Source organism: Pocillopora damicornis, chromosome 14 (assembly GCF_964200805.1).
Source record: "Pocillopora damicornis chromosome 14, jaPocDami1.2, whole genome shotgun sequence".
NCBI classification, from domain to species: domain Eukaryota; kingdom Metazoa; phylum Cnidaria; class Anthozoa; order Scleractinia; family Pocilloporidae; genus Pocillopora; species Pocillopora damicornis.
In genome coordinates, this window is record NC_142683.1 from 18995689 (window position 1) to 19018685 (window position 22997).

General features: G+C 39.9%; 2 protein-coding genes and 7 pseudogenes across 2 annotated transcripts; all 9 read left to right on the top strand.

Moving 5' to 3' along the window:
- The first annotated feature begins 1844 nt into the window (after positions 1 to 1844).
- Positions 1845 to 4816, top strand: LOC149034848 (uncharacterized; annotated as a pseudogene).
- Positions 4817 to 5092: 276 nt separating this feature from the next.
- Positions 5093 to 6708, top strand: LOC149034849 (polyubiquitin-C-like; annotated as a pseudogene).
- A 501-nt stretch (positions 6709 to 7209) lies between these two features.
- LOC149034850 (uncharacterized) lies at positions 7210 to 13561 on the top strand (annotated as a pseudogene).
- A 51-nt stretch (positions 13562 to 13612) lies between these two features.
- Positions 13613 to 14691, top strand: LOC149034851 (polyubiquitin-B-like). Its single transcript, XM_089194920.1, has 2 exons — positions 13613 to 13810; positions 14329 to 14691. Exons 1-2 carry the CDS (start codon positions 13613 to 13615, stop codon positions 14689 to 14691), a joined length of 561 nt encoding a protein of 186 aa, XP_089051046.1.
- A 243-nt stretch (positions 14692 to 14934) lies between these two features.
- Positions 14935 to 15282, top strand: LOC149034852 (polyubiquitin-like). Its single transcript, XM_089194921.1, has one exon. It carries the CDS (start codon positions 14935 to 14937, stop codon positions 15280 to 15282), a length of 348 nt encoding a protein of 115 aa, XP_089051047.1.
- A 336-nt stretch (positions 15283 to 15618) lies between these two features.
- On the top strand, positions 15619 to 16664 carry LOC149034853 (uncharacterized; annotated as a pseudogene).
- Positions 16665 to 17443: 779 nt separating this feature from the next.
- On the top strand, positions 17444 to 18867 carry LOC149034854 (polyubiquitin-like; annotated as a pseudogene).
- A 276-nt stretch (positions 18868 to 19143) lies between these two features.
- Positions 19144 to 20882, top strand: LOC149034855 (polyubiquitin-C-like; annotated as a pseudogene).
- Positions 20883 to 22578, top strand: LOC149034856 (polyubiquitin-like; annotated as a pseudogene).
- Positions 22579 to 22997: the final 419 nt, after the last annotated feature.

Here is a 22997-nt window from a genome sequence, read left to right on the forward strand (position 1 = left end):
ATCGAGATTGTAATGTTACTGTAAACATTCGAACTATCTGAATAACATTATAAGTTACTTCGAGCCAGGGCCGGTTTGTGATAGGCTCTCTAAGGACAGTTTAAAACGTTCATGAACTTTCCGATTTTGCCAACGTTTAAAATACCGCTGTAAAATGCCAGTTGACCAGTCGGACCATCAAAATTGAATTCCTCAGAAATCCCATTTTCATACCCATCTAAAAAAAGGGAAGGGTGGGTGAGAAAATAGTGAAACTCCTGTTTACGAGAATATCTGCTAACAGTTTAATACTATTTCCATTCAAGTGGGCGCCTTCTTCAGTCATAGTTTCCTTATTTCACAAGATCATGACCATATCCTGTTTTAATTGATTCAATTCGCTTTATTGTCAGTGGCTTGTACAAGAATGTCTCTGGAATAATTCTCGTGATCTTCCGTGGTCGAAAACCAGAAATAAACCTTTAACGATACAACATTCGCTTCCGCTTTTCACGGGTCGAGAATGCCGACGCTAAAGAATCACTGAATCACCGTAGTTCAACGTAGTTCGATGTAGTTCGAAGGAAAACACTCTAAAGGTAAGACACTTGATATGAAAATTTCTCTGCATTTAAAGGTTTACTGAAGATCTGTTGAAGTCAGAGCTTTTGTGAATGAGAAATCTATAGAATGAGCGCAATTTAAGTGAGTGACATGTGTGAACCAGCTCCCAGATGGAAATCTGAGAGATTTTCATTAGTTTCGAATCTCTAAGAAATGTCGTTTGCGATACTTGAGGGATGACTGACTGGCAAACCAGCTCAGTCAGAATATTACTAGTATTTTGAGTCTCGTACGGTTCCTTTTCGGTTAAAACGTTAGGTTGAAGTCGATCAATTAATTCCTCAACAGAGTATGATCAGAGCGGCCAGCGTGTCGTTATCTTATTATCATTGCCCCGCTTTAGCAAATATAAAAAACTTTTTGTTTTTGATAAGTGATGCATCATACATAGTTACCACGGGAGAGAATGATGATATGAAATTTGTGTATCTACTTCTGTAAATCAAAGGGTGTAAACGAAGTGGGTGGCTTTCAACCATGTCGTGACTGCTGAGTGTTTCCTTTCTCGTGTCACGCAATGTACTACACATTCTAGCGATCCTTGAGCAAACGTATTTCAAGTCTCTTGTAGCTGAATAATGTATTCACCTCCTTAAATAGAACCTTTTGATAACCAGGTGAAACTGAGAACCTACATAGTTGCATTAGTGCTGAACTTCCCAATCTTTTATTTATTTATGTTATAAAAAAAAATTGATAAAAAGTAAATGGAAAGCAAGCTTCTCAGTCATTTGCGTATTTAAGTTTCCTAGGCGCTGTCATTAACTGAAAAGCTTGAAAAGTAAAAGGATTATAAACTTTTTGCGTGAACAATCATTAAATGTGATTTAAATAAGGATGCAGGTCTTGAGATTTCAAGGCACTCGTTCGACCCCCTTTTTATGTCGTTTTGCAAAAGGGGCTAAGATCAGAGTATTTCAGGTATTTTTGTACAATTCTTTTTCTTATAAAGGCTTAAGAAAAACACATCTAAGTTGTTGAACACCAATTCCTTGCCGGCAAAATCATACCCACATCACGTGGAATTAAATGTCTAAGTATTATTGGCAGCAATCCGTTTTGATACTACCCTCTAAAAGCATCCATCAATCCTATTTAAGCAGGGACGTTTTATATCAGCCATATCTGTCTTTTGTGAGATTAACTGCTCACTCCGTTGATCTATTTCACAGTTTAGGCTAAAGTCATGAGGTAAGGAAGGTCCGTTAGTTGATCCTGCCTCAGTTTTGCCTTTTTCAAAAATGGCTGCTGCTCTGAACCCAGATGAGGCGCTTCGTTCTTCGAAAGGGAGAGATAGTTATCAGCGTCTGGCTCGGCTTTTGATAAGTGGAGGTACTGTGCTATTAAGGGAGGCTTTTGACATCAAATGTCCACAAAGTGATCTTTCCACAACACTTCAGAATCCAGCCACGAAGAAGCTACTTAAGGCAGCAAAGCTGTGCCCTTCCCCAGGGATGTGCGGAAAGTCAATAGACTTTGATATAACTCTCCTTTTCCGGTTGCTGAGGACAATATGCGGCCTTGCCCCTCCTGTCACGGGCTGGGATGCGCTACCGGCGTGCACAGATAACAGTTTAGAATCAGATTTAGCTAGAATCAATTATTACCGCAATTCGATATGTGGTCAAGTTAACGAGAACATGGAAATCTCAGATGACGAGTTTTCAGTTCTTTGAAAAGAAATCAGCGAGGCTCTGGCGAGAGTTGCGGGTCAAATCAGCCCTGCAAAGGCAAAAGAATGGAAGAATGCTATTGATACATTTTTAAAAGATCCCCTCATAGAGGAAGACAAGAGACATGAGCAGGAATTGCAACGCTGGTACCAGAATGATACAGAAGTAAAGGAATACCTGGAAAAGATAGAATCTTCAATGAAGCATTTGGATGAAGAAGTTCAATACTTAAGACAAGAGATTTGAGAAGAAGCCCAAGATGTTAAAGATGAGCTCGGAGGAAAAGTAGACTCTACAGCTCAACAAGTACAGCGCCTGAGGCAAGAGTTTCGAAATGAATCCCAAGACATCAAGGATCGATTAAAACTGAGTGTTAAAACTCAAACCCAATTCCTTAGCTGGAGGTCAGCTTGTTGATTTTTCTACTAGTAAAGTATTTTCTTTTAAAATAGGCACTTACGCAACGTATCAGGGCTACCTGTATGGTGCACATTGTGCACGTATTTTGACAGAAATGGCTTCGTATGTTTTTGAAGCGGAGAAATATCAATTACTTATCGTTACTTGACTATAGCCGGACGACTACTTGTGGTAATTGTCCGTTCTGCCTCTGTTACAAATGGCTAGTCACTGCAGTTAATAACACTCTTTCCTTTTACAGCTAAAATTCGAATGCAGATTGATTGTGAGACCATCTCAGACCCTCAGCCGCGACTTGAGACATCAGAGACAGTGGTTATAGCCATTCAGGGTACCCAAGCTTGTGGCGACGAGCTGGTAGTTACTGGAACGTCAGAAGAAACGCCTGAAGGTACACAAGATACCCAGGCAGGGAGCCACGAGATGGTAGTTACAGGAGTTAAGCGTAAGGCAGTGGAACCTGTAACATCTACCGGTCTACCACTCGCGGGAAGAAGAGAAAGCGTTGAAGAAGCAGGTGTTGGAAGCGATATTGTACCCAACGCACAAGGAGTTATGAAATTTCATCGCGCACAAGTACTTTCAGAAAATTGACACAACCAAACCTGAGGAATTAAATGATTTTCTACGGTTTTTTTAACAGATGTGCGCAAAGGTCTGGTCCTGGATACTCAATCAGGATGTTTGATATTGACAGCACTATGTAGTTCATTAGAGATGCTGGATACCCTGTGGTATGACCATTGCATAGGTCACTTGAATGTCACGGCTCAGAAATATCTTGTGAAAAAGGACGTTCTGAAGGACTTGACTGAGCTGAAACTGACAATAGCTATTCAGAGGGAGGAGTACATTGTCTCACGAAAGTTTTTTTTCTGCAGAGTTCAGGTGAGCACATACAAAGTGTTTTGGACAGCTGTCTTTAACCGAATAAATAGGGCATTGTCTTCGTCAATGCTTTAAAACACATAAGCAGAGGTTTGCATGTTATGTTTTTTTATGCCCCCTCAGGCATGTTTTCAAATTTGTTGTTTCATCAAATTCAGCCAGGTATCATTCAAGAGATTCAATGATCACCTCTAATACTTCTGCTCTCTCTATCTAGTCGAGAGATGGGGATCGAGGACGGAGGGAGGCGACGCAGAGACGACCTTTTAACATTTTTAGGAAACTGATCCAACTCCTTTATCCTGGGCCAGCCCAGTAGTAAATATATTGTCAAGTCCATAGTTTAACAGAATTAACAAATTTCTTTTGAATAGCTGACTGAGAAATGTATGGTCATCAATTTGCAGAATTGTTCTCTATAGATCTCTGTAAAGAGCGATATATGTAACCCGAGCACTCAATTTGGTTACCCTTCACTCATACTGATTGGCAGATTCGTACTGGGAGTAACTAAAATGATCGAAAAATGCTTTACAAAGACAGCTTAAATATATTTGTGATGGATAATCTTAAACGGAGCCAATGTATTTTCTTTATACATGCTTTCAGATCAAGGTCCACTTGGTATGACAAGTAAGTAACGCAGTCGGCCAAGAATCGATATCCTGTGAAAAGATTCACGATATAGCAGTAGGAACAATGGAAGATAGGTTCAATTGGCTCACCGGAGAGTTGACCTCAAAAAGTTGAAGGAGTCCCAGCCAATAGCCATGTTTTCTCTGGGGAACTGAAGAGAAATCTTCCCCCTTAAACGTTCTCAAGGCCACCACGACGCCTAAATCTTCGAGGTGGCGGACAAATCTAAAAAGACAATTACTTTGAGGTTGAATCTCGAGTCAGACCCTACAGAGAAAGTAAAAAAGAAAATTCAACACAAAGAGGGGATCCTTCCAGATGAGCAACATCTTATCTTCGACGGGCAGAAAAAGGAAGATGGCTGTTTTCTGAGTGGCTATAATGTTTCGAATAAATCTACTCTTCACTTGATTATCATACTTCGTGGAGGCACGCAAATCTTTGTAAAAACATTGACTGGAAAGATGATCACTTTGGAAGTGGAACCGGCAGACACTATTGTGAATGTGAAAACAAAAATTCAAGACAAAGAAGGAATCCCACCGGATCAGCAACGTCTTCTCTTTGACGGGAAGAAATTGGAAGATGGCCGTTGACTGAGTGACTACAATGTTCCGATAGATTAGACTCTTCACCTGGTATTAAGACTTCATATTGGCATACAAAGCTTTGTAAGAACACTGACTGGAAAAATGACCACTTTGGATGTAAAACCGGCCAACACCATTGAGGTGGTGAAAGCAAAAGTTCAAGACAACGAAGGAATCTCTCCAGATCAGCAACTTCTTATCTTTAACGGGAAGCAATTGCAAGATGGCCATCAACTGATTGACTACAATATTAAAAAAGAAGCGACACTTCGCTTGATTTTAAGACTTCGTAGTAGTATGCAAATATAAGTATGAAAAAAACATCGGCTGAAAAGACGTCCAGTTTGGAAGTGGAACCGGCAGACATCATTGAGGTAGTGAAAGCAACAATTCAAGGCAAAGAAGGAATCCCTCAAGATCAGCAACGTCTTATCTTTGACAGGAAGCAGTTGGAAGATGGCCGTTGTCTGAGTGACTACAATGTTCGGATAGATTCGACTCTTCACTTGCTTTTCAGACTTCATAGTAGCATGCAAATCTTTGTAAGAACATTGACTAGAAAGATGATCACTTTTGAAGTAGAACCAGCAGACACCATTGAGGCGGTGAAAGCAAAAGTTCAAGACAAAGAAGAATTCCTCCAGATCAGTAACGTCTCATCTATGAAGCAATTGCAGGATGGCCGTTGTCTAAGGAACTACAATATTCCAAAAGAAAAGACTCTTCACTTGACTTTAAGACTTCGTAGTAGCATGGAAGTCTTTGTAAAAATATTGGCTGAAAAGACGACCACTTTGGAAGTGGAACCGGCAGACACCATTGAGGTAGAGAAAGAAAAAATTCAAGACAAAGAAGGAATCCCTCCTAATCAACAACGTCTTATCTTTAACGGGAAGCAATTGAAAGATGGCCGTTGTATGAGTGACTACAATGTTGGGAGAGATTCCACTCTTCAATTAATTCACTTCACTTTTTAATTAAGACTTCGTAGAGACATGAAAATCCTGGTAAGAACATTGACTGCAAAGATGATAACTTTGGAACTGGAATAGACAGACCCCATTGAGGTTGAGAAAGCAAAAATTCAGGACAAAGAAGGAATCCCTCCAGATCAGCAACAACTTGTCTTTGACGGGAAGCAATTAGAAGATGGCCGCTGTCTGAGTGGCTACAATATTCCGAAAGAAGCGACTCTTCATTTTATTTTAAAACTTCATGGTAGCATGCAAATCTTTGTAAAGATATCGACTGAAAAGACGACCACTTTGGAATTGGAACCGGTAGACACCATTGAGGTGGTGAAAGAAAAATCTCAAGACAAAGAAGGAATCCCTCTAGATAGCAACCTCTACTCTTTGACGGGAAGCAATTGCAAGATGGCTGTTGTCTGAGTGACTACAGTGTTTCGAGAGATTCGACTCTACTTGTTTTTAAGACTTCATAGTGGCATGCAAACTTTTGAAAGAACATTGACTTGGAACATAATCACTTTGGAAGTGGAATCGGCAGACACCATTGAGGTGGTGAAAGCAAAAATTCAAGATAAAGAAAGAATCTCTCTAGATCAGCCATGTCTTATCGTTGACAGGAAGCAATTGGAAGATGGCCGTTGTCTGAGTGACTACGATGTTCGGAGGGATTCGCCTTCTTACTTGTTTTTAAGACTTCATATTGGCATCCAAATCCTTTTAAGAAAATTAACTGAAAAGATGATAACTTTGGAAGTGGAGCCGGCAGACACCATGGAAGTGGTGAAAGCAAAAATCAAAGACAAAGAAGGAATCCCTCCAGATCAGCAACGTCTAAGCTCTGACAGGAAGCAATTGGAAGATGGCCGTTCTCTGAGTGACTACAATGTTCTTTGTAAGAATATTGGCTGCAAAGACGACCACTCTTGAAGTAGAACCGGCAGAAACCATTGAGGTGGTGAAAGCAGAATTCAAGGCAAAAATGTAATCCCTCTAGATTGGATGTGGTCAAAAATTTTTTAAAAAGTAATTTATTTTTAACAGTTTTGTCCACAATCGAATTACGAGGCAAAGGAACATGTTACACTTGCCAAGGGTTAAAACGGACTTAGCTAAAACCCTTTTTATTCTAAAGGTTCTGTAATTTTTCATAAGCTAAATTTTTAATGTTTTAAGATTTTATTGATTTGTACTGTAGATGTAAATAGCCCATATTTGATGATTAACTTAACTTTTCCTAGGGTTTACCTAAAGTAGTAGTATTTTAGCATGATTGTGTAGTTCTTATCATTATAATTTTAAGACGGAATCCCTCCAGATCAGGAACGTCTTATCTTTGAGGAGAAGCAATTGGAAGATGGCCGTTGTCTGAGTTACTACAACCTTCTGAGAAATTCGAATCTTCATTTGGTTTTAAGATTTCATAGTGGCATGCAAATTTTTGTAAGAACATTCACTGGAAACATGATCAATTTTTTTAAAGTGAAACCGGCAGACAACATGAGGTGGTGAAAGGAAAAGTCCAAGACAGAAAAGGAATCCCTCCAGATCAGGAACGTCTTGTCTTTGAAAAGAAGCAATTGAAAGATGGCCGTTGTCTGAGTGACAACAATGTTCGGAAAGATTCGACTCTTCACAAGGTTTTACGACTTCATAGTGGCATCCAAAACTTTGGAAGAACATTGACTGGAAACATGATCAGTTTGGAAGTGAAACGGGCAGACACCATTGAGGTTGTGCAAGCAAAACTTCAAGACAAAGAGGGAAACCCTTCATATCAGCTACGTCTCATCTTTAACGAGAAACACTTGGAAGAAATTCGACTCTTCATTTGGCTTTAAGACTTCATAGTGGCATGCAAATCTTTGTAAGAACATTCACTGGAAAGATTATCACCTTTTTTGGTAGTGGAAGCGGCAGACACCGTTGAGGTGGCGAAAGGAAAAGTTAAAGACAGAGAAAGTATCCCTTTAGATCGGGAACATCTTATCTTTGACCGGAAGCAATCGGAAGAGAGCCGTTGAATCAGCGACTAGATTGTCCGAAAGATTCGACTCTTCACTTGGTTTTACGACTTCATAGTAGCATGCAAATCTTTATCTTTAGCAACGTCTTATCTTTGACGGGAAACAATTGCAAGATAGCCGTTGTATGAGTGACTACAATGTTGGGAGATTCCACTCTTCACTTAATTTTAAGACTTCATAGTGGCTTGCAAATGTTTGTAAGAACATTGACTGGAAAGACTTTGGAAGTGAAACCGGCAGATACCATTGAGGTGGTGAAAGCAAGAATTCAAAACAAAGAAGAAATCCCTCCAGATCAGCAACATCTTATCTTTGACGAGAAGCAATTGCAAGATGGCCGCTGTCGGGGTGACTACAATGTTCCAAAAGAAGCAACTCTTCATTTGATTTTAAGACCTCGTAGTAGCATGCAAATATTTGTAAAAATATTGACTGAAAATACGACCATTTTGGAATTGGAACCGGCAGACACCATTGAGGTGGTGAAAGCAAAAACTCAAGACAAAGAAGGAATCCCTCCTGCTCAGCAACGTTCTATCTTTGACGGTAAGCAATTGGACATGGCCGTTGTTTGAGTTACTACAATGTTGGAAGAGATTGGACTCTTCATTTGGTTTTAAGACTTCCTAGTGGCGTGCAAATGTTTGTAAGAACATTGACTGGAAAGATGATCACTTTGGAAGTGGAACCGCCAGGCACCATGAAGAATGTAAAAACAAAACTTAAAGATCAAGAAAGAGTCCCTCTAGATCAGCAACGCTATATCTTTGACGGGAAACAATAGGAAGATGGCCGTTGTATGAGTGACTTCAATTTTGGGAGAGATTCAACTCTTCACTTGATTTTAAGACTGCTTAGTGGGATGCAAATCTTTGTAAGAACATTCACTGGAAAAATGATCACTTCGGAAGTGGAATAGGCGGAAACCATTGAGATGGAGAAAAGAAACATTCAAGGCAAAGAAGGAATCCCTCCAGATCATCAACATCTTATCTTTGACGGGAAGCAAGTGGAAGATGGCCGTTCTCTGAGTAACTACAATTTTCTGCAAGAAGCCACCGGCAAACAATTTTTAAAAAACTATTTTATTTTTAACAGTTCTGTCCACAATCAAATTACGAGGCAAATGAATATGTTACACTTGCCAAGGACTAGAACTGACTTAGCTGAAAGCTCTTTTAATTATGAAGGTTCTGTAATTTTTACGAAGCTAAATTCTAAATGGTTTAAGATTTTATTTATTTTTACTGTAACTGTATATAGCCCATGTTTTAAGAATAATAACGTTTCTAGGGTTTATCTGTAGTAGTGGTATTTTAGCATGATTGTGTAATTCTTATTACTATAAGGCCCCCAATTGATAGCAGTGCTTAAGTCATCTGAATGAGCTACCCTGAATAAGTAAAAGTCTTCTTCTTATTCATCTTCTTCAGATCAGCAACGTCTTATCTTTGACGGGAAGCAATTAGAAGATGGCCGTTATCTGAGTAACTGCAATGTTCTAAGAGATTCGACTCTACTTTGTTTTAAAATTTCATAGTTGCATGTAAATTTTTGAGAGAACATTGACTGGGAACATGATCACTTTGGAAGTTGAACCAGCAGACACCATTGAGGTGGTGAAAGCAAAAATTCAAGACAAGGAAGGAATCTCTCCGGATCAGGAACGTCTTATCTTTGACGGGAAGGCCGTTGTCTGAGTGTCTACAATGTTCCGAAAGAAGCAACGCTTCACTTGATTTAAAGAGTTCGTAATAGCATGCAAATATTTGTAAGAACAGTGCCTGAAAAGACGACCACTCTGCGGGTGGAACCGGCAGACACCATAAGGTGGGGAAAGCAAAAATTCAAGAAAAAGAAGGAATCCCTCCTGATCAACAACGTCTTATCTTTAACGGGAAGCAATTGAAAGATGGCCGTTGTATGAGTGACTACAATGTTGGGAGAGATTCCACTCTTCAATTGATTCACTTCACTTTTTAATTAAGACTTCGTAGAGACATGCAAATCCTGGTAAGAACATTGGCTGAAAAGACAACCACTCTGGAGGTAAAACCGGCAGACACCAGTAAGGTGGTGAAAGCAAAAATTCAGGACAAAGAAGTAATTCCTCCAGATCAGCAACAACTTATCTTTGACGGGAAGCAATTGGAAGATTGCCTCTTCAGAAGTGGAACCAACAGACACCATTAAGGTGGTGAAAGCAAAAGTTGAAGACAAAGAAGGAATCCCTCCAGATCAGGAAAGTCCTATGTTTGACGGGAAGCGGTTGGAAGATAGCCGTTGTCTGAGTGACTACAAGGTTCGGCAGACACCATTGAGGTGGTGGAAGCAAACATTCAAGGCAAAGAAGGAAGCCCTCCGCTGGAAACATGATCACTTTGGAAGTGGAAGCGGGAGACACCATTGAGGTGGTAAAAGCAAAAATTCAACAGAAAGAAGGAATCCCCTAGATCAGTAACGTCTTATCTTTGACGGGAAGCAATAGGAAGAAGCCGTTGTCAGCGACGTTGTCTCTTCGACGGGAAGCTGTTGGAAGGTGGCCTTTGTATGAATGACTACAATGTTGGGAGAGATCCAACTCCCCACTTGATTTTAAGACGTCATAGTGGCATGCAAATCTTTGTAAGAACATTCACTGGAAGGATGATCACTTTGGAAGTGGAATAGGCAGACACCATTCAGGTGGGGAAAGCAAAAATTAAAGGCAAAGAAGGAATCCTTCTAGATCAGCAACATTCTATCTTTGACGGGAAGCAAGTGGAGGATGGCCGTTTTCTCAGTGACTACAATGTTCCGAAAGAAACGACTCTTCTCTTCATTTTAAGACTTTGTAGCAGCATACATCTCTTCGTAAAGACATTTGCTGAAAAGACGACCACTTTGGAAGTGGAACTGGTACACACCATTGACATGGTGAAAGCAATAACTCAAGACAAAGAAGGAATCGCTCTAGATCAGCTACGTCTTATCTTTGACAAAAAATTTTCTGAGATTCGACTATTTACTTGTTTTAAAGACTTCATAGTGGCATGAAATCTTTGTAACAACATTAACTGAAAAGATGATCACTTTGGAAGTGAAAGCAGCACGCACCATTGAGGTGGTGAAACCAAAAATTCAAGACAAAGAAGGAATCTCTCCAGATCAGGAATGTCCTATCTTTGACGGGAAGCAATTGCAAGATGGCCATTGTGTGAGTGACTACAATGTTCCAACAGATTCGACTATTTACCTGTTTTTAAGACTTCATAGCGGCATTCAAATCTTTGTAAGACCTTTAAATAGGAGGGTGAACACTTTGGAAGTGGAACCGGTGGACACCATTAAGAAGGGAAAAACAAAACTTCAAAACAAAGAAGGAATCCCTTCAGGTCAACAACATCTTATCTTTGACGGTAAGCAATTGGAAGATGGCCGTTCTCTAAGTGACTACAATTCTGGGAGAGACTGGACTCTTCACTAGGTTCTAAGACTTTTTAGTGGCATGCAAATCGTTGTAAGATCATTGGCTGCAAAGATGACTACTCTGGAAGTAGAACCGGCAGACACCATTGAGGTGGTGAAAGCAAGATTCATGACAACGATGGAATCCATCTATATTGGACGTGGTCCACAATTTTTTTTAAAAACTATTTTATTTTTAACAGTTCTGTCCACAATCGAAGTACGAGGCAAATGAACATGTTACACTTGCCAAGGGTTAAAACTGACCTAGCAAAAAACCCTTTTTGTTATAAAGGTTCTGTAATTTTTAACAAGCTAAGTTTTTAATGTTTTAAGATTTTATTTATTTTGACTATAACTGTATATAGCCCATATTCGAAGATTAACTTTTCCTAAGGTTTACCTGTAGTAGTAGTAGTATTTTAGCAAGGATGTGAAGTTCTCATCATTTTCATTTTTATAAGGCCCCCAATTGATAGCAGTACTTAAGTCGTCTTAATGAACTACCCTAAATAAATAAAAGTCTTCTCCTTATTCCTCTTCTTCAGATCAGCAACATCTTATCTTTGACGGGAAGCAATTGGAAGATGGCCGTTGTCTGAGTGACTGCAATGTTCAGGGAGATTCGACTCTTTACTTTTTTTTAAGACTGCATAGTGGCATGAAAATCTTTCAAAGAACATTGACTGGGAACATGATCACTGTGGGAGTGGAACCGGCAGACACCATTGAGGTAGTGAAATCAAAAGTTCAAGACAAGAAAGGAATTCCTCTAGATTAGCAATGTCTTATCTTTGACGGGATGTAATTGGAAGATGGCGTTTGTCTGAGTGACTACAATGTTCCGGAAGAAGCGATTCTTCACTTGATTTTTTAGACTTCGTAATAGCATGCAAATTTTTTCCAAGACCATTCACTGAAAAGACAACCACTCTGGAAGTGGAACGGGCAGACACTATTGTGGTGGTAAAAGCAAAATTCAAGAGAAAGAAGGAATCCCTCCTGATCAGCAATGTCTTATCTTTGACGGAAGGAAATTGGAAGATGGCCGTTATCTGAGTGACTACAATTTTCGAGGGAGATTCGACTCTTTACTAGGTTTAATGACTTCATAGTGGCATACAAGTCCCTGTAAAAACACTGACTGGAAAGATGGTCACGTTAGAAGAGGACCAGCAGACACTATTGACGTGGTGAAAGCAAGAATTCAAGACAAAGACGGAATCCCTCCAGAGCAGCAACGTTTTATCTTTGATGGGAAGCAATTGGAAGATGGCCGTTGTCGGAGTGACTACAATGTTCAAGAAAAAGTGACGCATAACTAGATTTGAAGAGTTCATAGAAGCACGCAAATATTTGTTAGACCATTGGCTGAAAAGACGACTACTCTGGAAGTGGAACCGGGAGACACCATTGAGGTCGTGAAAGCACAAATTCAAGACCAAGAAGGAATCCCTCCAGATCAGCAACAACTTATCTTTGTAAGAGCAGATCTTTGTAAGAACATTCACTGGAAACATGATCACTTTTGAATTGGAACGGGCGGACGCCATTGAGGTGGTGAAAGCAAAAATTCAAGACAAAGAGGGAAACCCTGCAGATCAGCAATGTCTCATCTTTGACGAGAAGCAATTGGAAGGTGGCCATTGTCTGAGTGATTGCAACGTTCGGAGAGATTCATCTCCTCACTTAGTTTTAAGACTTCCTGGTGGTATGCAAATCTTTGTAAGAACATTGACTGTAACATGATCACTTTTTTGAATGTGGAAGCGGCAGACATCGTTGAGGTGGTGAAAGGAAAAGTTCAAGACAGAGAAGGAATCCCTCTAAATCAGGAACGTCTTATCTTTGACAGGGAGCAATTGGAAGATAGCCGTTATATGAGTGACTGCAATTTTGGGAGAGATTCAAAATGTTGGCAAGAACATTGACTGGAAAGATAACCACTTTGGAAGTAGAACAGGCAGACACCATTGAGGTGGTGAAAGCAAAAATTCAAGACAAAGGAAGCCCTCCCGATCAACAACATCTTATCTTTGACGAAAAGCAATTGCAAGATAACCGCTGTCTGAGTGACTACAATGTTTCGAAAGAAGTGACTCTTCATTTAACTTTTTAAGACTTCGTAGTAGCATGTAAATATTTGTAAAAATATTGGCTGAAGAGACAACCACTTTGGAAGTGGAACCGGCAGACATCATTGAGGTGGTGAAAGCAAAAATTCAAGACAAGGAAGGAGTCCCTACTAATCAGCAACGTTGTATCCTTGACGGTAAGCAATTGAACATGGCCGTTGTCTGAGTGACTAAAATTTTGGAAGAGATTGGACTCTTCACTTGGTTTTAAGACTTCCTAGTGGCATGCAAATGTTTGTAAGAACATTTACTGGAAAGCTGATCACTTTGGAAGTGGAACCGGCGGACGCCTTTAAGAATGTAAAAACAAAACTTCAAGACACAGAAGGAGTCCTTCCACATCAGCAACGTTGTATCTTTGATGGGAAGAGTGACTCAACTCTTCACTTGATTTTAAGGCCTCGTAGTGGCATGCAAATATTTGTAAGAACATCCACTGGAAAAATGATCACTTTGTAAGTGGAATAGGCGGACACCATTGAGGTGGTAAAAGCAAAAATTCAAGGCAAAGAAGGAATCCCTCCAGATCAGCAACGTCTTATCTTTGACAGGAAGCAATTAGAAGATGGCCATTGTCTGAGTGACTACAAAGTTCAGAGAGAAGCGAGTCTTTAATTGATTTTAAGAGTTCGTAGTAGCATGCAAATCTTTGCAAGAACATTGGCTGAAAAGACGACCACTCAGGAAGAAAAACCGGCAGACACCATTGAGATGGTGAAAGGAGAAATTTAAGGCAAAGAAGGAATCCCTCCAGATCACCAACGTCTTATCTTTGACGGAAAACAACTGGAAGATGGTCATTGTCTGGGTTACTATGATGTTCAGAGATATCGACTCTCCACTTGGTTGTAAGACTTTATAGTGTCATGCAAATCTTTCTAAGAACATTCTCTGGAAAGATGGTCTTATTTTTGGAAGTGGAACCGGCAGACACCATTTAGGTGGAGAAAGCAAAAGTTCAAGACAAAGAAGGAATCCATCTGGATCAGGAACGTCTTATCTTTGACGAGAAGCAAGTGGAAGATGGCCGTTGTCTTAGTGATTACAATATTCCGAAAGAAACGACTCTTCTCTTCATTTTAAGACTTTGTAGTAGCATTCATCTCTTCGTAAAAACAGTAGCTGAAAAGACGACCACTTTGGAACTGGCACACACCATTGACGTGGTGAAAGCGAAAACTCAAGACACAGAAGGAATCCCTCTAGATCAGCAACGTCTTATCTTTGACAGGAAGCAATTGGAAGATGGCCGTTGTCCGAGTGACTACAATGTTCCGAGAGATTCGACTACTTACTTGTTTTAAAGACTTCATATTGGCATGAAAATCTTTGTAACAACATTAACTGGAAAGATGATCACTTTGGAAGTGAAAGCGGCACACACCATTGAGGTGGTGAAACCAAAAATTCAAGACAAAGAAGGAATCCCTCCAGATCAGCAACGTCCTATATTTGACGGGAAGCAATAGGAAGATGGCCGTTGTCTGAGTGACTAGAATGTTCCGAAAGAAGCGACTCTTTACTTGATTTTAAGAGTTTGTAGTAGCATGCAAATCTTTGTAAGAACATTGGCTGAAAAGACGACCGTTCTGCAAGTGGAACTGGCAGACACCATTGAGGTGGTGAAAGGAGAAATTCAAGAGAAAAGAGGAATCTCTCCAGATCGGCAACGTCGTATCTTTTACGGGAAGCAATACCAGGATGGCCGTTCTCTGAGTGACTACAACGTTCAGAGAGAAGCAACCCTTCACTTGATTTTAAGACCTCATAGTGGCATGCAAATCTTTTTAAGAACATTCACCGGAAAGATGATCACTTTGGACGTGGAATTGGCAGACACGATTAAGAATGTAAAAACAAAACTTCAAAACAAAGAGGGAATCTCTTCTGATTAACAACGTGTTATCTCTGACAGGAAGTAATTGCAAGATGGCCGTTGTCTGAGTGAGTACAATGTTCCAAGAGATGCGACTATTTGCTTGTTTTTAAGACTTCATAGTGGCACGCAGATCTTTATAAGAACATTGACTGGAAAGATGATCATTTTGGAAGTGTAACCGGCAGACACCATTGCAGTGGTGAAACCAAAAGTTCAAGACAAAGAAGGAATCCCTCCAGATCAGCAACGTCTTATCTTTGACGAGAAGCAATAGGAAGATGGCCGTTGTCTGAGTGACTAGAATGTTCCGGAAGAAGCAAATCTGTACTTGATTTTAAGACTTCGTAGTAGCATGCAAATATTTCTAAGAACATTGGCTGAAAAGACGACTACGATGCAAATAGACCGGCAGACACCATTGAGGTGGTGAAAGGAAAAATTCAAGACAAAGAAGGAATCTCTCCAGATGGGCAACGTCTTATCTGTGACGGGAAGCAATATCAAGATGGCCATTCTCTGAGTGACTACAACGTTCAGAAAGAAGCGACTCTTCACTTGATTTCAAAACTTTATTGTGGCATGGAAATCTCGTTAAGAACATTTACTGGAAAGATGATCACTTTGGAAGTGGAACTGGCAGACAACATTAAGAATGTAAAAACAAAACTTCAAAGGAAAGACGGAATCTCTCCAGATCGGCAACGTATTATCTGTGACGGGAAGCAATATCAAGATGGCCATTCTCTGAGTGACTACAACGTTCAGAAAGAAGCGACTCTTCACTTGATTTCAATACTTTATTGTGGCATGGAAATCTCGTTAAGAACATTGACTGGAAAGATGATCACTTTGGAAGTGGAACTGGCAGACAACATTAAGAATGTAAAAACAAAACTTCAAAGGAAAGACGGAATCTCTCCAGATCGGCAACGTATTATCTGTGACGGGAAGCAATATCAAGATGGTCGTTCTCTGAGTGACTACAACGTTCAGAAAGAAGCAACTCTTCACTTGATTTTTAGACTTCATACAGGCATGGAAATCGTTTTAAGAAATTGACTGGAAAGATGATCACTTTGGAAGTGGAACTGGTAGACACCATTAAGAATGTAAAAACAAAACTTCAAAACAAAGAGGGAATCTCTGCCGATCAACAACGTCTTATCTTTGACAGGAAGCAATTGGAATATGGCCGTTGTCTGAGTGACTACAGTATGCGAAAGAAGCGACTCTTTACTTGATTTTAAGAGTCCATAGTAGCATGCAAATATTTGTAAGAACATTGGCTGAAAAGACGACCCCTCTGCAAGTGGACCGGCAGACACCATTGAGGTGGTGAAAGCAAAAAATTCAAGACAAAGAAGGAATCTCTTCAGATCAGCAACGTCTTATCTTTGACGCGAAGCAATTGGAAGATGGCCGTTGTTTGAATGACTACAATGTTGGGAGAGATTCGACTCTTCACTTCAAGGAATCCCTCTAGATTGGACGTGGTCCATATTTTTTAAAAACTATTTTATTTTTAACAGTTCTGTCCACAATCGAATTACGAGGCAAAAGAACATACTAAACTTGCCAAGGGTTAGAACTGACTTAGCTAAAAACTTTTTTTTATTGCAAAGGTTCTGTAATTTTTAATAAACTAAATTCTTGATGTTTTAAGATTTTATTTATTTTTACTGTAGCTGTATATAGCCCGTATTTGAAGATTAACTTAACTTTTCCCGTCGAAGAGAGGACGTTGCTTCTGTGTTTTCAGGCTTTACCTGAAGCAGTAGTGTTTTAGCATGATTGCGTAGTTCTTATCGTTTTAATTTTTATCAGGCCCCCAATTGATAGACAAATTTCAAAACAAAGAAGGAATATCTCCAGATCAGTACCATCTTATCTTTGACGGGAAGCGGTTGGAAGATGGCCGTTGTCTGAGTGACTACAATATTAAAAAAGAAGCGATTCTTCGCTTGATTTAAAGGGTTTGTAGTAGCATGCAAATATTTGTGGCATGCAAACTTTTGAGAGAACATAGACTGGGAACATGATCACTTTGGAAGTTGAACCGGCAGACACCGTTGAGGTGGTGAAAGCAAAAATTCAAGACAGGGAAGGAATCTCTCCGGACCAGGAACGTCTTATCTTTGATGGGAAGCAATTGGAAGATGGCTGTTCTCTGAGTGACTATGTTCAGAAAGCGACTCTTCATTTTTATTTCAGGAGTTTGTTGTAGCGTGCAAATCTTGGTCAGAACGTTGGCTGAAAAGACAACCACTCTAGAAGTAAAACCGGCAGACACCATTAAGGTAGTGAAAGCAAAAATTCAGGACAAAAAAGTAATTCCTCCAGATCAGCAACAACTTATCTTCGACGGGAAGCAATTGGAAGGTGGCCTCTTCAGAAGTGGAACCGACAGACACCATTAAGGTGGTGAAAGGAAAAGTTCAAGACAAAGAAGGAATCCCTCCAGATCAGGAAAGTCTTACGTTTGACGGGAAGCAATTGGAAGATAGCCGTTGTCTGAGTGACTACAAGGTTTGGAAAGATTCAAGTCTTCACTTGGTTTTACGACTTCATGCAAATCCTCGTAAGAACATTGACTGGAAACATGATCACTTGGAAGCGCAACCGGCAGACACCATTGAGGTGGCGCGAGCAAAAATTCAAGACAAAGAAGGAAACCCTCCAGATCAGCAACGTCTTATCTTTTAAGAGGAGCAATTGGAAGATGGCCATTGTCTGAGTGACCACAACATTCGGAGAGATTCGACCCTTCACTTAGTTTTAAGACTTTATAGTGGCATGCAAATCTTTATAAGAACATTGACTAAAAAGATGATCACTTTAGAAGTGGAAGCGGCAGACAGCATGAAAAATGTAAAAAGAAAACTTCAAGACAAAGACAGAATTCCTCCGGATCAGCAACGTTGTATCTTCGACGGGAAGCAATTGGAAGATGGCCTTATGCGTGATTAGAATGTTGGGAGAGATTTAACACCTGCAAATCTTTGTAAGAACATTCACTGGAAAGATGATCACTTTGGAAGTGGAATAGGCAGACATAATTGAGGTGGAGAAAGGAAAAATTCAAGACAACCCTCCAGATCAACAACGTCTTATCTTTGACGAGAAGCAATTGGAAGATGGCCGTTGTCTGAGTGACTACAACATTCGGAGAGATTCGACTCTTCACTTAGTTTAAAACTTCATAGTGGTATGCAAATGTTTGCAAGAACATTGACTGGAGAGATGACCACTTTGGAGATGGAACCAGAAGAAACTATTGAGATGCTGAAAGCAAACATTCAAGGCAAAGAAGGAAGCCCTCCACTGAAAACATTATCACTTTGGAGGTGGAAGCGGGAGACACCATCGAGGTGGTGAAAGCAAAAATTTAACAAAAAGAACGAATCCCTCTTGATCAGCAACGTCTTTTCTTTGACGGGAAGCAATAGGAAGAAGCGGTTGTATGAGTGACTACAATGTTGAGAGAACATCGACTCTTCCCTTAATTTTAAGACTTCATAGGGGCTTGCAAATGTTTGCAAGAACATTGACTGGCGAGATGACCACTTTGGAAGTGGGACCAGCAGACACCATGAGGTGGTGAAAGCAAAACTTCAAGACAGAGACGGAAGTAGTTGGAAGATGGCCGTTGTATGAATGACTACAATGTTGGGAGGATGATCACTTTGCAAGTGAAATACGCAGACACCATTCAGGTAGAGGAAGCAAAAACTCAAGGCAAAGAATGAATCGCTCTAGATCAGCAATGTCTTATCTTTGACAGGAAGCAATTGGAAGATGGCCGTTGTCTGAGTGATCAAAATTTTCTGAGAGATTCGAGTATTTACTTGTTTTAAAGACTTCACAGTGGCATGAAATCTTTGTAACAACAATAACTGAAAAGATGATCACTTTGGAAATGAAAGCGGCACGCACCATTGAGGTGGTGAAACCAAAAATTCAAGACACAGAAAGAATCCCTCCAGATCAGCAACGTCCTCTCTTCGACGGGAAGCGATCGCAAGATGGCCGTTGTCTGAGTGACTACAATGTTCCGACAGATTCGACTATTTATCTGTTTTTTATGACTTCATAGTGGCATGCAAATCTTTGTAAGAACTTTGACTGGGAGGATGAACACTTTGGAATTGGAACCGGTGGACACCATTAAGAAGGGAAAAACAAAACTTCAAAACAAAGAAGGAATCTCTTCAGATCAACAACATCTTTTCTTTGACGGGAAGCAATTGGAAGATGGCCGTTGTCTGAGTGACTACAATTTTGGGAGAGACTGGACTCTTCACTAGGTTTTAAGACTTTATAGTGGCATGCAAATCGTTGTAAGATCATTGGCTGCAAAGATGACCACTCTGGAAGAAGAACCGGCAGACACCATTGAGGTGGTGAAAGCAAGATTCATGACAACGATGGAATCCCTCTAGATTAGACGTGGTCCACAATTTTTTAAAAACTATTTTATTTTTAACAGTTCTGTCCACAATCGAAGTACGAGGCAAATGAACATACTTGCCAAGGGTTAAAACTGATTTAGCAAAAAACCCTTTTTGTTATAAAGGTTCTGTAATTTTTAATAAGCTAAGTTTTTAATGTTTTAAGATTTTATTTATTTTGACTATAACTGTATATAGCCCATATTTGAAGATTAACTAAACTTTCCTAGGGTTTATCTGTAGTAGTAGTATTTTAGCATGATTGTGTAGTTCTTATCATTTTTATTTTTATCAGGCCCCCGATTGATAGCAGTGCTTAAGTCGTCTTGCTGGGCTTTAAGGGCCGGAATAAATAAAAGTCTTCTCCTTATTCCTCTTCTTCAGATCAGCAACATCTTATCTTTGACAGGAAGCAATTACAAGATGGACTCTGTCTGAGTGACTGCGATGTTCAGGGAGATTCGACTCTTTACTTTATTTAAAGACCGCATAGTGGCACGGAAATCTTTGGAAGAACATTGACTGGGAACATGATCACTGTGGGAGTGGAACCGGCAGACGCCACTGAGGTGGTGAAACCAAAAGTTCAAGACAAGAAAGGAATCCCTCTAGATTAGTAATGTCTTATCTTTGACGGGATGCAATTGGAAGATGGCGGTTGTCTGAGTGACTACAATGTTCCGGAAGAAGCGATTCTTCACTTGATTTTTAGACTTCGTAGTAGCATGCAAATTTTTTCCAAGACCATTGACTAAAAAGACGACCACCCTGGAAGTGGAACGGGCAGACACCATTGTGGTGGTGAAAGCAAAAATTCAAGAGAAAGAAATAATCCCTCCTGATCAGCAACATCTTATCTTCGACGGAAAGAAATTGGAAGATGGCCGTTATCTGAGTGACTACAATGTTCGGGAGAGATTCGACTCTTTACTTGGTTTACTGCCTTCATAGTGGCATACAAGTCTTTCTAAAAACATTGACTGGAAGATGATCACTTTAGAAGTGGAACCGGTAGACACTATTGAGGTGGTGAAAGCAAAAATTCAAGACAAAGACGGAATCCCTCCAGAGCAGCAACGTGTTATCTTTGATGGGAAGCAATTGGAAGATGGCCGTTGATAGGAGTGACAACAATGTTCGGGAAAAAGCGACTCATAACTTGATTTAAAGAGTTCATGGTGGCACGCAAATATTTGTTAGGCCATTGGCTGAAAAGACGACCACTCTGGAAGTGGAACCGGAGACACCATTGAGGTCGTGAAAGCACAAATTCAAGACAAAGAAGGAATCCCTCCTTATCAGCAACAACTTATCTTTCACGAGAAGCAGTTGGAAGATGGCCGTTGTCTGAGTGACTACAATGTTCAGGAGAGATTTGACTCTTTACTTGCTTTAATGACTTCATAGTGGCACGCAAGTCTTTTTAAGAACATTGACTGAAAAGATGATCACTTTAGAGGTGGAACTGGGAGACACTCTTGAGGTGGTGAAAGGAAAAGTTCAAGACAAAGAAGGAATCTCTCCAGATCAGCACAGTCTTATATTTGACGGGAAGCATTTGCAATATGGCCGTTGTCTGAGTGACTACAATGTTCCAAAAGAAGCGACTCTTCACTTGAGTTTAAGAGTTCGTAGTACCATGCAATTTTTAAAAACATTGGCAAAAAGACGACCACTGTGGAAGTGGAACCGGCAGACACCATTGAGGTGGTGAAAGCAAAAATTCAAGACAAAGAAGAATTCCTCAAGATCAGCAACATCTTATTTTTGGCGGGGAGCAATTGGAAGGTGGTCGTTATCTGAGTGACTACAATGTTCAGAAAGAAGCGAGTTTTCACTTGATTTAAAGAGTTCGTAGTAGTATGAAAATCTTTGTAAGAACATTGGCTGAAAAGACGACCCCTCCGCAAGTGGACCGGCAGACACCATTGAGGTGGTGAAAGCAAAAAATTCAAGACAAAGAAGGAATCTTTTCAGATCAGCAACGTCTTATCTTTGACGCGAAGCAATTGGAAGATGGCTGTTGTTTGAATGACTACAATGTTGGGAGAGGTTCGACTCTTCACTTCAAGGAATCCCTCTAGATTGGACGTGGTCCACATTTTTTAAAAACTATTTTATTTTTAACAGTTCTGTCCACAATCGAATTACGAGGCAAAGGAACATACTACACTTGCTAAGGGTTAGAACTGACTTAGCTAAAAACTTTTTTTATTGCAAAGGTTCTGTAATTTTTAATAAACTAAATTCTTGATGTTTTAAGATTTTATTTATTTTTACTGTAGCTGTATATAGCCCATATTTGAAGATTATCTTTCTTTCTTTTGAAGATTATCTTATCTTTGATATGAAGCAATTGGAAGATGGCCATTGTCTGAGTGACTACAATGTTCAGAAAGAAGCGAGTATTCAATTGATTTTAAGAGTTCGTAGTAGCATGCAAATCTTTGTAAGAACATTCTCTGGAAAGATGATCTTTTTTTTGGAAGTGGAACCGGCAGACACCATTGAGGTGGAGAAAGCAAAAATTCAAGACAAAGAAGGAATCCCTCCAGACCAGTAACGTCTTATCTTTGACGGGAAACAAGTGGAAGATGGCCGTTGTCTGAGTGACTATAATGTTTGGAAAGAAGCGACTCTTTACTTTATTCTAAGAGTTCGTAGTAGCATGAAAATCTTTGTAAGAACATCGGCTGAAAAGAGGGCCACTCTAGAAGTTAAACCGGCAGACCCCATTGAGGTGGTGAAAGGAAAAATTTCGAGACAAAGAAAGAATCCCTCCAGATCAGCAACGTCTTATCTTTAACTGGAAGCAATTAGAAGATGGCCGTTGTTTGAATGACTATAATGTTGGGAGAGTTTGACTCTTCACTTGGCTTTTAGACTTCATAGTCTTAAAATGAAGTCATGAAGATACCGTTGATCACTGAAAATTTTTTAGCTTGCATTTAGTTCCAAGATGGCTAATCGACATGGGATAGTTTCTTGCAGTTACGTTGCCGTGACTGGAAACATTCAAATCATCAGACAATTGTCACAAAGTACCCTGAGCAGGGGCCGGTACGCGAGAGGCTCTCCAAACGAATATCAAAATGTTTATTAACTTGTTTCTCTTGCCTGCATTAGGAAGGACTTGAAATATCGCTGTTAAAAAATAGAACTATTTTTCCTTAAGAATTTCGTTTATCGAAAGGCAACAGAATATTAAGCATGTAAAAGATGTAGGAATGTAAATTACGATAGGCTTTTTAGAGAGACACATTTGTACTGATTTTGGGAAAGT